Genomic DNA, 15,383 nt, shown 5'->3' on the forward strand with positions numbered 1-15,383 from the left:
CACACTATTGGTAATGTTTTATGTTTTTTCACTATGTACTATTATTCTAATGTAAGCTAGGTTTATCGTTTTATGGAGCATGCAATTATGCAAACATGTCAATCGATCGATCGGCATGATTTTAGTAAGGTTAACTTTCTAGCGTATTGCATGCGGGAAAGTGTCCGCCATTAGTGAGTCTGAAGCAAGTCGCTTGGAGTACAGAGATAAAAAAATAAATATATTTTTTCTGTGTTTTTTTCTGAGTAATTTTTCCTCCTGTTTTTCTGAATATTTTTTTTTCATTTTTGTTTTTTCTTGTTTTTCTGATTTTTTTTTGTGCTAGAAAAAAATATTCAGAAAAACAGAAAAAAAAATAATAATCAAAGATCGGCCCCAAAATAGTCAGAAAAAGAGGAGGTTTTGTTTGTGTGTGTGTGTGTTTTTTCAAGTGAATGTAATGCGCTTCCGTACTGGTAAATGTCTATGTGAAAAATCTTCATTTAGTCCCCTGTATGAACCCCCACCCCCTCCTCGATTTGGGGTCATTTTCCCAAAAAATTATTCACTGGATATTACAGTTAATTGTGTGGAGTCAATGTGAGTCAAAATTTTAAATGACAGATATTGTATTCAACTATCTGCACATCGTGAGGTAACTGGCATGGAATATGGTTTAGCTTAGTAGTGCTCATGTTGAGAAGCACTGGATCCCAACAAGGGTTTCGTCCATATTTTGCTTCAGGTTTGCTCCTCATGGCAAGCTTTTGGCCTTGGGGATACAGCAGCCGTACAGAGGCGGGTTTGTGGGCTGTCTGTCACACAATAGAGCACTAAATTCAATTAATTTGAATGGCCAGCATGAGTAAGAGGGAGGGGAAGGCGTAAAGCTCTAAATGAGATTTTGCCGCTCCCCCCCCACCACTACCACAACATCACCCCCACCTCCCACCCCAACACACCAGCACTCACGCTTGTCCCCAATGCCAGGAGGTGATTAGAGATGCAGAGATATAATCAGAGGTCGGATGGTGCCTCTACGTGGGTTTGTATACCCGTTGTATGTCAGCGTTCCCAAGAGATGTGGCATGTGGTTGTTGCCTGTGCATGAGGCAGACAGAGGTTGTGTTATCTGTCTGTGTGCGTTTGATGTGATCCTTAATGTGGGGGAACAACGAATACCTTAATCAAAAACAGATATTGACATTGCCTCACTTGTAACATTTTATAGAGGTGAAAAGATTAATCAAATTATTGACAACTAAGAGAAATGATAACTTTTAATAATTAATTATACCCGATTGATAGACAAGAAAAGCAAAACATTTTAAAGTTTAATTTTGCTGGCAATTCCTTGGAAAATCATTTGACTCGGCACTTTCTTTTTCTGTTTATTGTCAGAGAAGAGGATAAGAACATCTTTGATTATTGTCGAGAAAACAACATTGAGCAAATCAGCAAGGCCATCAGCTCTCAGAAAGTGGACGTCAACTCCAAAGACGAAGAGGTAATAAAAAGACCTGTTAAAAATCAGCCATGCATGATGCACGACATGGCTTACATCTCTCCTTGCTCATCACTGCAGTTGAGCTTGAACTCAAATCTAATTACAGTACTCCCTGTTTAACGGTAGAGGGCAGTGGTGAAGTTTCACACAAGCCACCAGCCTGACTGCAGGCCAAGGGCCTGTGACCATTTCCTTGCACTCCTCCCCAGATGTGTGGAAATACTCCTTGCGAGGCTCAACATGGGAGAAATATATCTAGGAGACATCCAACTTGTCAGTTTAATGATCCTGCAAATTAATCTTTAATCAGTTTTTTTTTAAAAGGTTATTTCGTGATAATTACAAACAGCCATTTAATACAGAGGACACCATAGCAGTAATACATCTTTAATTTTGTACATGAATATTATAGGGGAAGAAAAATGCAAGGCACTTCTCAAAGTCAAAGTCATGCTATTTTGTGTATAACACATAACTTTGTAAATGATTCTCGAAAGGCCTTTTTAAGAGGACCTTTTCAGGTAGCCCAATTTCTCAAACTTGGATGGCATTATACTAGATTAAAAAAAAAAAAAAAAGGGTCCTTACACCTTATTGCCAATAATCAGGGCTGTATTGCTTGAACATCAGGTCAAACATGTTCTGTCAATTTTAACTGTTAAAATTTTAACACCAATCAGTATATTCCAGTATATTTACAGACTTTAAGTTACCCTAGTTGCTGGTTTTTATCTTGAGCTTGAGCACAGATTTCTTGCATGGTATCTTAGTTTCCTTTTTGTTTTTAAAATAATTCCCTGATTGATTCATGGTAGTCCATTGAAGCCCCTCAAAAGCTCTCCACTTAATACTTCCATTGGCCTACTACTTAATTCTTGTCTTTAGTGATGATGCAAGCATCATTCAGTTGCCACACACCTGAGGAGAGCAGGAAAGGAGAGGAATGAGTGTGGGGCAAGTCCATTGGTATTCCGGTCCCTTTCCTAAGTATCCGTTTTAACATGCGGCTGCGGTGATCAATATGATTTAAGCAGCAGAATTGGACTTGGAGAGTTTGTTTTACCTAATTGCCCCCACTGAAAAATGAACTTGATCTCGGACCAAAGGAGAGGCCACTCTGTGTTTCAACATGATATAGAGTAGCACGCATGCTCACACAGGCCAATCAATCAAGTCTACGGACTTGCTACTTTTTATTTTGAAATCCTCGTTCTCCACTTTTAAAAAAAAAAAAAAAAACATAGTGAAAAGATGGAAATGTTTTAGCTTTATTATGGTTATCATCTTGGTGTGCATGACCTGGCCAAACAAGCTCAACAAGCGCTTTTAACAAACCCAACTGATAACTCCATTTTGTTCGTACAGAGTTTAGGTACCTTTCCGTGCTGACAGGTGTGTGTGTTTGCAGGGCCGAGCTCTCCTGCATTGGGCTTGTGACAGAGGCCACAAGGAGCTGGTTTCTTTTCTCCTGCAGCACAAAGCCGATATCAACAGCCAGGTAGGCACACATTAGTAAATTGAGGAAATTTAAGGGGAATGAGCAGAATCCTGATAATCTTCACACCAAATATGGTGGTCAACATGAGACACGTTTAGCTCAAGGATTCGTTTTAGAATGACAAAACATCAACACAACAGATGAAACCTTTCATCGAAGTTTAAATCTATTTATTTAGTCAAATATTTGCGCTGAGATTTAGCCCGGTCGATAATTGGGCTGGCCAATAATTGGTCTATGCCTGCTACCGTCACACTTGATTCCATTTCAAGTGGTTTATAATGGTCACAAGTCAAAACCTTCATTTAATTGGTAATGTAGTATTGATGTAATCCTGATAAGTCACAAACCAGACATCAATGCAATATCTTACGTCTCAACTCTTACCTCTGCCCTGGCCATGTTCAGAAGTTTCTCTACTTCTTGTAGCAGAGCCTGAAGAAATAGTTGAGCAATTCAATTCCACTTGATCAACAAAATTCTTAATGTATGAAGAAGTTCTGAAGGCCGTTCAAAACCATCAATCATGAAAACCCCATAACACTGTATCTGCTGTTTTTACTAATAGAAATACCCTGAGTGTGAATGAAGAGATGTTATTAGAGTTACTTGTACTTGCACATGCAAAAAAGCAATCATTAATGTATATTCAGTCATGTTCATATCCCTGTTTCCCTCCTCTTCTTACCCGAACCCCTGTCCGAAGGTCACCTTTAATTCACATTGAGGCCCAGACAAATCCTCCACAGCTTCATCAAAAAGAGGTGGCTGGTCAGTACTAGTGTACCCTTTAGCTTCCCCAAGGTTTAGCAACATCCAGGAGGGCTTTAGCTTGGACTGTAAGCTGGCTCAGCTGCACATCGGAGAAATTAGTCCTCTGTCTGCCCAGAAGGCACGACAGCCACCAGACCAGGTTGCACACCGTGGCTTTAACCGTAAGGCTGAATCAATTGGAAGTAATCAGGCAAATTGTTTTACAAGCCACATAATCAGGACATTTCACAAATGACTTTGTGTGACCATACGTGCCTTTTTTGTTTCCAGTGATGCAGGGAGGAGGAGTAGGGGGGATTTGCTGGGAATGGTTCATAAAGGACTTAACTGAGGGATAACTATGAAAAACATATAACTGATGATATAGAGCATTCAAAAGATACAGTAGATAAAGGCGTCTGTCCGTTTTGGAAAAAGCAAGCATCCATTGTTGTAGTTTTGCCTTACAGCAGGTTTCTGTGGTTTGAGAATGCACTGTGCTGGAAAGTATTGCCACAGGCCGCAATATTATTTCAAATGTCATACTTTGTATATCAACATTACTTAGATTATAGGCCAAAAATGCCATTTGTAAATTTTTACTAGTAGATGTTCGATGCTACTTAATTTTTCTGACTGATACAAGTACGAGTAATCAACTCTTGAGTAGTCAACAATACTGACATCACCAGTACTTTTGATACATGAAATTTCCCCAAGAAAAACAATGAATAATAGATAATTTTAAAGAAATACCTATATTTTTTTTTTTCTTTCTTTTTTTTTCTTTTATTATTTTTTTGAACATATAAACAAATGAACAGCAGAGATAAAACAAAAAACAACAACAATCAAAATAGAAGAAAATCCCAATAACATAATCATTCAATCATTCATTATATCCCAATATAGCATTTTCCTTAAATCACATGAAATTAATATCAATTTTATAATCTTGTAATTTCTAGTTTCTGATCGTAAAACTGGATCTGTTGTTGTTGTGAGTGGCCGATAACTGATAAGCTGCCCATCCCGAATTTTTGCCATAATATATATATTTTTTGTTTTTGTTTTTCAGAGGCGTCAAAAGGAGAAAATATGATTTGCTGACTTCCTCATTAAGTATAGTAAATACACTCACATTGTGTAAGACTCAAGTATAGGGCTGCAAATTAGCTGATCAGAGTCGCGGTCAAACTCACAAGCGTTTTGCAGCACGTCGTCTCATTAGAGAGAGATTCCAGAAATTAGACAAGCAGTGTTATTGGAAGCAGATTTATGAGGTGGCTGAGAGAAAAATATAGTTGTCTAAATCATACCACTCCCTCACAATGCCAAATTATCTCATTATTTAAAGCTTGTGGAACGATGCCCTTCTTATTAGAACTTGCCTGATTCCGCCTTTTGTCGCTTTCCTTTTAATCAGAGAAGAGGTAATGAGAATCTGTCCTTTGTGGCCAAAATGTGTGACAGCAAAAAGAAAGAAAAAACATTTATAAGCGAAATGGAGGAATGTTTGTTTGGAGCCACGGGTAATCTCTCTTGACCTCCACCAACTGCTGAGCAACCAGTAAATAAAGATCAAACATGATTTATGCTTAATTTGTTGATTAAAAAAGGTGGGAGGGGGGGGCTTTGGAGTTAAACAAAAAGTATTATTTGCCTGGCTGAGGAGGGAAATCGTTTGAAATTAATCAACTGATTGTTTTAGTGAATTGTTCCCAAACCCCGGTAACCTGCATTAAGGGCTCGTTTGATAGTTAATCCTGGATCAAGCCTGGGGGCGGGGCGCTACAATAGACCGGGGTGTGTGCATGTGCGTGTTTGCGTGTGCACGCATGGAAGTGTGTGTGCATTTGAATGCACAGATCACGGCTCTGCCACCTGCCAACTGTAGTTGAGGCCCCATCCTCTCAATGTTGCCACAAGCCCAGTAAAAGTGGGACAGGCACATGTGCAGTACAATCTCACTTCATGTAATAATGGAAATTACAGCTTAACAAGTGTACTTATTAAGCACTGTGTGTACTATAATGTATTTAAAGCCTGAATGAGGCTGAGACTTAAATTCATTTAAGGCATTCCATCATATCACAACTGGTGTCAAAATGGATCAGATGTCAATTTCATTCGTAATTAGCATTTTTCCCTTCTCAGATTTGCCATATAATTTAAATATCATGTAACTATTATTTATTTATTTCTGTAATTGTTTCCGTACATTGACAAATATAGTCCTTATTTGGGTAGATATAATAGTTTAAATAATGTTTCCTCAAGAATGTGCAAGACAAAACACCGTTAAACATTCAATATATGTTTTCCACGAAACACAAAGGGGGTCGCCCCCGAGTAACACTGATGAAAAAATAAAATAAATAAAAATGTGCCCCCCTCAGTTGCCCATCCATGCTGAAGGCAATGTGTTGGAGATGAAAATGGCATTTATTTATTTTCAAAATGTGGTGGAAGTGAAAGAACAGCATAACACTGAAAAGTATATGTTCCCTAAAACACATGGGGTGTCTGTTAAATGTATTTAACATACAAATTATGGCACATGGGACTGTTGTGTGAGCGCCACTCAAGAGAATAAAAAGCTTGATCACACTTTTTTGGTGAAAAGACTTCCATAGCTCAAATTCTTCACCATGTAATAATATTGGAAGTAGACTTTTGGATAAGCTGGTGTACAGGGAATGCACACGCTCATTGCTGCTGCCACTGTATGCAAATTATAGTGTCTTCAAGCAGCATTGTATACATGGTTTTCTATATGAATTTTACAAAAAATGAAACGAAAAAAAAAAAAATGTTTTACTGGAACTAGATAAATCTGCCCCCAAGTTGAATGTGTGTCTCTGTCATCGCCTGACTGTATTTTTTTCTACTTTTTATGAAATCCAACAGACAGGCAAAGCAAGAGAAGTGACTGAAAGCATCACCAGTTAACTCACATTTTTCTCCCACACATTTGAGACAGTGACTGTTTATATTTTTAATGCTCTGGTGACTTTGGGAGTCTCTCGGTGACATTCAACACCCAGTAATGTGTGTGCCTGTGTGGTCATTTTTGGTCCAACATCCACTGCTCACTCATCCCCACACATCCCCAACTTTTGTTTTCAGGTGCAAATCCAAGCCCCTCCACTAAAACATCCCAACAAGGCAGACAGTTGCCATGGTAATGTGCAGTTATTCATGGGAACTTGAGTCAGATGTTTCGGAGGTACTCCAGACGGTCACAAAGGTCGAGAGCAGCCCAGAGTATATTTACACAATGTGGTACTTCGAGCGTGATTAGTGGGAGTAAGTGGCAGAGGCGTAGAGCGAAAGTTGGGATTAACCAAAGTGCAGGTTAACACCACGCAAACACAACGCCAGGAAGGACACATTGTTCACACCACACCAACAGGAAGTGAGCTGAAGACGAGGCAGAGCAGGTGCCGCATGCTCATGCGCGACTGTCTCGCTCTCACTCGCCTCCGCCTCCACGTTGTATTAAAACAACATGATCCATGAGGCGGAAAGGGCGACTCGCAGCACCGCTAATTCTAATTAATCCAGCGTGGTAGCACGGCCGCTGCAGGACCCAAGTGCTCCCAGTCTATCAGATAGAAATTCATAACTTAATTGAGGTCAGAGCCCGGAGCCGACAGAACAAAAGTCCTCAGCCGGGACCGGCTAGATCAATAGTAATAAATATCTGACTGTGGGGATGGCCCGCAATTGGCGGCTGAGGAACACAAAACAACAAAGTCGACATGATGCGGCTGTCCTGGCTACTGGTACAGGATTGGACTGTCTTGGTTGTGACATATTTCCACCCTTCCTGTATGTTACAATTTCTAATTATTTTACACATTTCTGTCAGGGTTACCCGTTGTTCATCTATTAAACATGACACAAAAAGGAGAGAAGGCACTCTGTTCAGGGCTCGCAAGGAGAGAGGAGAGGAACTGACTGATACAATTCACTCCTGCACTCTCTGAAGATTTCTCTCCTCACCCGCTCCATTTATTTGGTTTTCCACGCCCTTTCCACGCCCCTAGTTACATGGGTGTTCCAAGCCTAAAAATGCTAATGCAAGGCATAGTTGGAAGACAATGTACTTGTTTGTCTATGTGTTGTGCATGTTAGTGGAAGATTGCTGAGTACATGTGTGGTGAAGTTTGCAATCATTTCTTAACAGAAAACAGGCGACCTCAGCAGACTGGCTCGAACCAGTCTGCTGCGTTAGATGTTGTGGTTCTTCAGCTTTTTGAGTCATCTTCAAAATAGCCAGGCTATCTGAATGTGAGTGGGAGGAGCGCAAAACATTCTTCATTGCAAGCAGAAGCAGTTCTTCATTGCAGCAAATGTATGAGAAGATAACATATATGGCTAGGCTATGTGTGAGTGTGAAGCAAAGCAAAGCATTCTTCATTGCAAGCAGAAGCAGTTCTTAATTGCAGCAAATGTATAACTTATTATTTACAATTATTGCTACAATTTCCCAAATTTATTTTTTGTTCATATGTTTTGTTGTCCAGAGTAAATTAATTAGTCTACATTATTTATATCAGGAATATTGCTTCAGTTTTCATGATTCAGGTTTAGTCAGACTTCTTCGAACAAATATATTACAAAAAACGAGGTTATACGGTCTTTTGTGGGGGCTGTGCCGTGGTGGGGTTTCTTTTCCCTGTTCAGCGTCATCGTTGTAGCTCATGCAGTTCCACACAAACGCACACACTCCTCTGATAGAAAGTCAATGTTGGAGGCATTGTTACAGGTTGCCTACTCTGCCCTTTCCCAGCAATACTGTCTATAACTAATGGCGCAGTCAACCCAGTCATAACAAATACCCAGTAAGATTCATCATAATTGTGTGCCCAAGTGTGTTTGTTGCGCATACGTGTGCAGGTGTAAATGTGCAACCTTCCTCCCTTAGCGCATTATGTATGTACAAAAAGGAATAAAAATGAGAAATGCACTCTAGAGAAACCAAATAAGTATAAATTCACGCTGCAATGCACCACAATCACACAATATGTTTGAGCACGACTGTTTCATTTTGGATGTGAAATGAGCACATTTCAGCTCCTTTGGCAGCTTGACTGATTAATAATACTGAATTCAGCTGTAGTTTGCTTCATATACTGTTACACATATTTAAGAGCACTCCCTCTGACTACCTCTTCATAATAGACCCAATGACAGCATTACTGTAAAATATTACTCTTGTCTTTACAAGTTTGTCTGCTGGCCGACTTGCCTCTCCTGTAACTTTATGGCATTATTGCCTGTGATGCATCCAATAAGGTATGCAAGAGGATTTTTTTTCTTTTGGCATTTTGTTATGTTTACAGCTGTCTTTGGGGAAAGATCATTAGCACATCAATATAAACATCTTTTACTGCCTCAAAATTCTGTTTTATTATATATTCCAATCCAGCATAATCACAGATCCTACGAGCATGCAGGCAAAGGAAAGCTGTAATGTAATGATATTGTTGCGCCTAACGGTTGGCAATTTGGTACCTTGCCCAATAAAACCCCGGCGCTTCTACAGTATGGATGTGTACTGGCATCTCTTCAGCAACCAAACCTCATTTGCATAGCCAGCCAAGTATTCTCTAGGCTTTTTACTTAAGATTCTACCCTATTATTATGATAGTCAGACCCGTCACCAGAAAGAAATTGTAGGGGGGGCATTACCTTTTTTTGGGGGGGCACACTTTATCACCCTTGTGACAACTGCAAACGTGTTCAGAAATATTTTCTGTCACTTAAAAGTGGCAGTTCGTTCTGAAATCTGAAGTCTGAAATGAAGTCTTTGGTCCCAGCGCCAGCCGGCAAATGCGCACTATCTACCCGGAAGTAGATTTGGCTAAGGCACGTCTGCAGAGCTCGCGTCTCCCCCCACCCCACCCCATCCCTCCTGATCCTGATTGTCATTGGCTCGCTTAGTTGTCAATCACAGCCAAACTTGAAAGGAGGTATGTGGTTGGCTGGCACGCCATGCTTTACTTAAAACAGAAGGCGCAAGTTTACGTGACTGATAGGACGAATAGTTGGTGAGTCATCTTGCTAGGGCGGGCACGGCTGACTGACAGGGCGGGCACGGACCCCCAAGGCCCGCCCATGGCGACTGGTCCGATGATAGTCATATTTTAACTTACTCCAATAATACTGTGTCAGTTGCTGGGTTTCCATCACAGTTTTTCAGAAAATAAAAGCGATATATCTACAATTTTGATAAAAGTACAATTTCTACTTGTAGGTGTTTCTCTTGAAAAGTGTTTGGCTTCTGAAGCGTAATTCACGTACAAGATCTCATAATTCTTGTAAAATCTCATGAAATGTTCTCGCCAGAGGTTTGTGTACGGTTTGCAAAACCTCCTTTGTTGAACCCTTTCCTCTCTCATTTTCCATTCTAGCTCCTTATAAAGTCTGCATTCCTGTGTTGCTTTGTGTCTAAACCGAGAGGTTATATTGTCCTTCCTAATGAAGTTTAGTTTCTTCTTCTGTCCTTGTGTAGCGTGTCAAGTGTAGCCGCCATGAAACCAAGATAAGATAAGAGGAATGTTAGTCATGTACCGGTAACTTCTTACGCATATGACCAGACGGTGGCACATGACTAGTGGAAACGCGAAAAATGTGTCTACTACACTTTTGCGATACACCGTTTTTTTTGTTTTTTTTTTGTGATATTTGAGAGATTTTTTTGAAATTTCTCTTTCCATCTGTTTGCAATTGCGTAATTTCTATTTTGCACGTTTTCTGAGGGCAATGGAAACCCAGCTAATGACATTTCGAATTTGAATGTTCTCTTGTGCTTTTATAAAGGGTTCAAACTAAAACTGATTGCGTAACTACAGCAGTGGTTCTAAAACTTTTGTCTGCAATGCATAACTTGGGAGGTCTTTTGGGAAAAAAAAACAGGTATACTTTTATATGGGGAGTGGTGCACCATTAAAACAAACCAATTATTATTACTATTGCACAGAAAGCTCTGTGTGGAGGAGCAGGTGTGGCAAGTTGACCTTGGCAAAAATATTTGCTGTTTAAGAGCACACAGTACCTCGGTTCAAAAGTCGATTGAAAAATAGTTGCTAAAGGAATCAGAGATGTCAAAGTTGTCAACACTGACCATGCGTCTGTAAACTAGTTCCTGTCTGTTTGTCGACATGTTGTTGGACGTGATTTTGCACATCAGTTTGGTTCTGGTCCGGGTTGCGAACGCACAACCGAGAGGCACAAAGTCGCAAGCACAAGTATTTTGACGCAGCCCACACGTTGCAAACCGAACTGGAACCAAACTGATGTGCAAAAACAGTCCCGCCTCTTCCGTGGAATTTACCCCATTAGTTTGACGAACAATTCAAATGGCATATATCACACGCACGTTACATTTTCATGAATGCATCTGTGAGATGGTCTTTTAGGATTCATGTTAAGTAGTCGTCAGACCGCTTGACTTAATGAAATGAGAGCTGTTGCAGTGTCAAAAGAGCCGGTCAGACATTCACACACTTATGAATGTATAATGCGAGCGCTCAGAGGCGAGCTTTTGACTTGACAGTAATGCTGCTGCTGTCTATAGAGGCCTTGCAGCAGGTAACAGTCGTCTTTGCCTTCATCAGCTTTCGTTTCGTTCTTATTGGCCACTCACTGGGCCTCGCCTACATCCTACTATTTGATTTCCATCGTTCTTAACCATCCACATAAATTGTCAGGAGCATTAAAGCTGTCCTCGACCGCTTCAGACAGAGGGAAGGGGGGGAGTAAGAGCTGGAAACACTGTGGGTGGAGGGAAAGGGGGGGTGAGGAGAGAGAATAAACAAAGTAAGTGTTTTGCTTTCCATCAGTCTCCCGCAGTACTCAGCTTTATGAGCCCCCCACCTCCTCTACTCCCGCTGCCTCCGCTGCAGCCCTCGCTCGCCTGGCCATTGATTTTCATATTACACTCTTTTTTTTTTTTTTTTTTTTTTTTTTTGCATTTATTTATTTCATATATTTCTTTTTAAACATCATCGATGAGCTGCAGGAGGACAGACGGTGGGGGCTTCCCCCCCCCCAGCCACGTTAATGCTGGGCTTCAACCCTATCCTCCACTCTGATGACCGTAATGGAGGCTAAGGCGTCCCATGGGAACAAGCACGCTTGGTGACGCAAAGCGGGGAGGGGGCTGCGCCTGGGTAAAAAACGATTTACAAACAAGAGAAGCATTTTGTTCTCATAACTGAAAATCAACCAAGTTGAACTTTTGTGCGTTTATTGAATGCTTTTGCTATACTTGTTGAATTGACTACAGTATAAAAACAGCCATCGTTGCAACACACAAAAAAAAATTATATATATATATATATATATATATATATATATATATATATATATATATATATATATATATATATCTGCAATCTATACCACCTTTACTGGTACTATGATGTCAGCCACAGGCGAAAGGGTGGGTGAGGGGGAGCACCCGGCCACCTGAAGGACGCTCCCAGGCGGTGTGAAGGGCGGCGAGTTAGGCGTCAGGCTAATTTGACCACGGGTGGCAGTCCTCACACGCTGAGTGGCAAGGTTACCTCTTGCGGCGCAGAACGGAGGCCCAGATTCAATTAAGGATGCCTCTGCACTGAGCAGATCCTTTTAACACCGGGGCCTTCCCAGTACGCACATAAAGCGCACGGTGCTCACGCACGCGCATCTGATTTGTCATTTGGAATTCCAAGACATACACACTCGCAAACATCTCAACTAAATAAATAAACATAAATATTTAATTGGCCTGCGTGTGGAAATTCAATTTACACTCTCAAGAGAGCTTTTGTGGGTTTAGTGCCTTGCTCAGTGGTAGTTTAATAATGCTCAGAAAACAACATATCACCTGTTTAACAATGGAAACCGACTTTGAATTCATTTGAAGCAGGTCTTGAACCTGTAAGGAACACAATTTGTTCGTCTTGACCTCTAATTTGTTCAGCTTTTGAATGAATTTTTCTCCTCGGTTTGGAAAATGGAGGGATGGATATAATGGCAATACGCAAACAATAGGTTACATGGTGAAACTGTCTCCATCATAAAGGCTTTATTATCGGTAGAGGGACATTTTGGCGTTTTAACATTGTTGATAGAAAAGCTTAAGTTGAATTACAAAGCAGTCAGTGGTAATTTTATTAACAAATCAAGGATTCTTCTTTTCTAACAATTTTAGGAAAACAAAATCCAAACTACACGCTAATCCATTGCTGCTAGTGACGAGTGATGTTTTGCATAATTTAATGGCTTATTTCTGTATTGCTTTGGAGGTCTAAGTAAATGGTAAATGGCACTTCATTTATATACAGTACACTAAATTAAGTATTTGCACTTTTTTACTTCTCACCCCTGTTTGTATGTACAGTACCAGTCAAAAAATCTGGACACACGTGACTGTAGATGTATATACAATGGTGGGATGTAAAAGTACAAAGTCTTGCAAGAAAAAAAATGTAATGACCAAAAGTAGATGTTTAAAATGATTCTGGTGGTTCACTCAGTCATTAATCACGTAAACCTGAAAGTGATCTGTCATTGCGTATTACTCGTACCTACCTGTGTGTCTCACGAGTCTTTGCAATCCATCCCACTCACAAAAACTCACTTGGTATGTCCTGCGCTTTGCAGTCATTCATCATAAAATCTTTAAAAAGAAGCATATGAAGCTTCAGGTTTTGGGGGCCACGGTTGCTGTTATGGTTCTAGACGGGTCCCGGGGAAGTGACCGGCATCTTCAGCTCTTCCATCTTTCAACTTTTAGATTAATAGCACCTGCTCTTTCATAATGCGATCTGCCGGAATCTGCATGCCAATGATTCCAGTCGATCGATTTAGCCAACACACGCACGCACTTCCTCTCAGCCGCTGTCATTATGAAAGTCAGAAGCTGCTGCATTCATTGATCATAAATTATAATTGCTTGTCCGTTTTTCCCCCCTCTTGTTTAATGTTTCTGTCAGGGGTGGAGGGCAGACGGGAAATAGGAGAGTGTAAAGTTTGAAAAAGAAAATAACAGAGAAAGGGAATCACAATTGAATTTTAATAAAATTGAATTGTCGTCCTTTAAATGCTGAGCAGCAACTGTTTTTGTTTTTTTTGTTTTTTTTAGCACGGTACTCACGGTTCTTGAAAAAAAATCAATACTATTCAAGGAAAAAATGCCATCTTGTTTCCAACATTGTAATATTCAAGTTGGTATAATCCTTTTTTTTGATACTCATCAACATCAGCACAACACTACCCCAAAATCATATTTAATTTAATTAAATTTAATACTCACATATAGCATGTCGCATCCGCCAGGCGTCCAAATCAAAATCTGCGCTCTTGTTCACCCACCAACCAGACAAAAAGCTTTTAATATTTCACAAAAGCATGTGGTTACATCATCTTCCCAAACTCTTTTTCAAAGGTCTGAGAGCCATGAAATAGGCAATGAATGAAACAATGAGCTGATTGTGTAGTGTGAATGTGTGGAAATGGTTCAGCACCCAGCTACCTTCACAGATGTCGATTTCCTTCTGCACCGAAGCATGACAGCTATCCATTTGTAACAGAACAGGCTTACTCGAATATGTCTATTTTTACTCATTATTGTCTGAAAAGCATTCTGACTTTTAATCTTGAGGTGACGAAATCCTGCATAGCTCCCACAGAGTGAGGGAAGAGGCTGTGTTTTAAAACACTTCCCATAGATTTGGTCTCAAGCTCGTTTCAGCACTGTAAATCTGGTCTAATTTAAATGTATAAGAAGAACAGATAGCAAGAGGACCAGTAAGACCAATAATGTCCATTTGTTTAAAAAAAAAAAAAGAAAGAAAGAAAGAAAGAGAGAAAGAAAAGGAAATTGACCATATTTGGATACACGAGGTTTCCACCCAATGGCAATTATATGCAAAGGCCTGTATATTATAAGGATAAAATCGGTTGCCATTTTTGGTAGCCAAGATGTGGTCGTCTTCTGATTATGTTGGCGACTGTCATTGAAGCTAATCACAGTAATGTCTCAAATTGTAAGCAGTGATTGATTAATGAAAGGCACAGTCACCCCATCAAAGGCACACTTGTAAGATCTAATGAGTCATTGGAAGATATGCATCACAATTTTTTATAACAGTCTCAGCGAGAGGCAAATTATAAGAAACTGCTCCTGATCATAAACATAACGTGTGGGCATTATTGTCTTCATAAGTGCATGTGTTAACGTTATTGTCCTCATAAGTGCAGTAGATTGATAAAAAGTGCAGTGTGAAATGATTCAAGAACGGTTCATTTGGAAAGTAGAATGATTTGATTCAGTTCGAATTAGTGGGATTACGATTTGATTTGATTTGATTTATATGATATGGTTGGATTCGAAAGGAGATGATGCAATTACTTTTTTGTTGTCATTTTACATACTTTTGAATGAACTTTTCAGTACTATTTAATTTCGTTCTAAGATATATCTTTCTAATAAAAGACAGTTCAATACGTATCTCTATATTTCAAAGTAGAACGATTCATTTCAGTTCACTTGCATCTTTTAACTTTCCAGTTCAAACTGTTTTTTGTTATATCCCTAGTGCACTATTGGCTAATGCTTAGAATACAAGGGTAATCGTTGCGATCATT

At 39.9% G+C, this 15,383-nt stretch overlaps 1 protein-coding gene across 1 annotated transcript in view; it reads left to right on the forward strand.

The window, feature by feature from the left end:
- The window catches only part of acbd6 (acyl-CoA binding domain containing 6), a 31,563-nt gene that overhangs the window by 9,078 nt on the left and 7,102 nt on the right, over window positions 1–15,383 (forward strand). The window contains exons 5-6 of the mRNA XM_077535467.1: window positions 1,381–1,486; window positions 2,895–2,984. Coding sequence (XP_077391593.1) covers window positions 1,381–1,486; window positions 2,895–2,984 — 196 coding nt within the window. The remainder of the gene's footprint in view (window positions 1–1,380; window positions 1,487–2,894; window positions 2,985–15,383) is intronic.

The sequence above is a fragment of the Festucalex cinctus genome, chromosome 10, assembly GCF_051991245.1.
Source record: "Festucalex cinctus isolate MCC-2025b chromosome 10, RoL_Fcin_1.0, whole genome shotgun sequence".
Classification (NCBI taxonomy): Eukaryota; Metazoa; Chordata; class Actinopteri; order Syngnathiformes; family Syngnathidae; genus Festucalex; species Festucalex cinctus.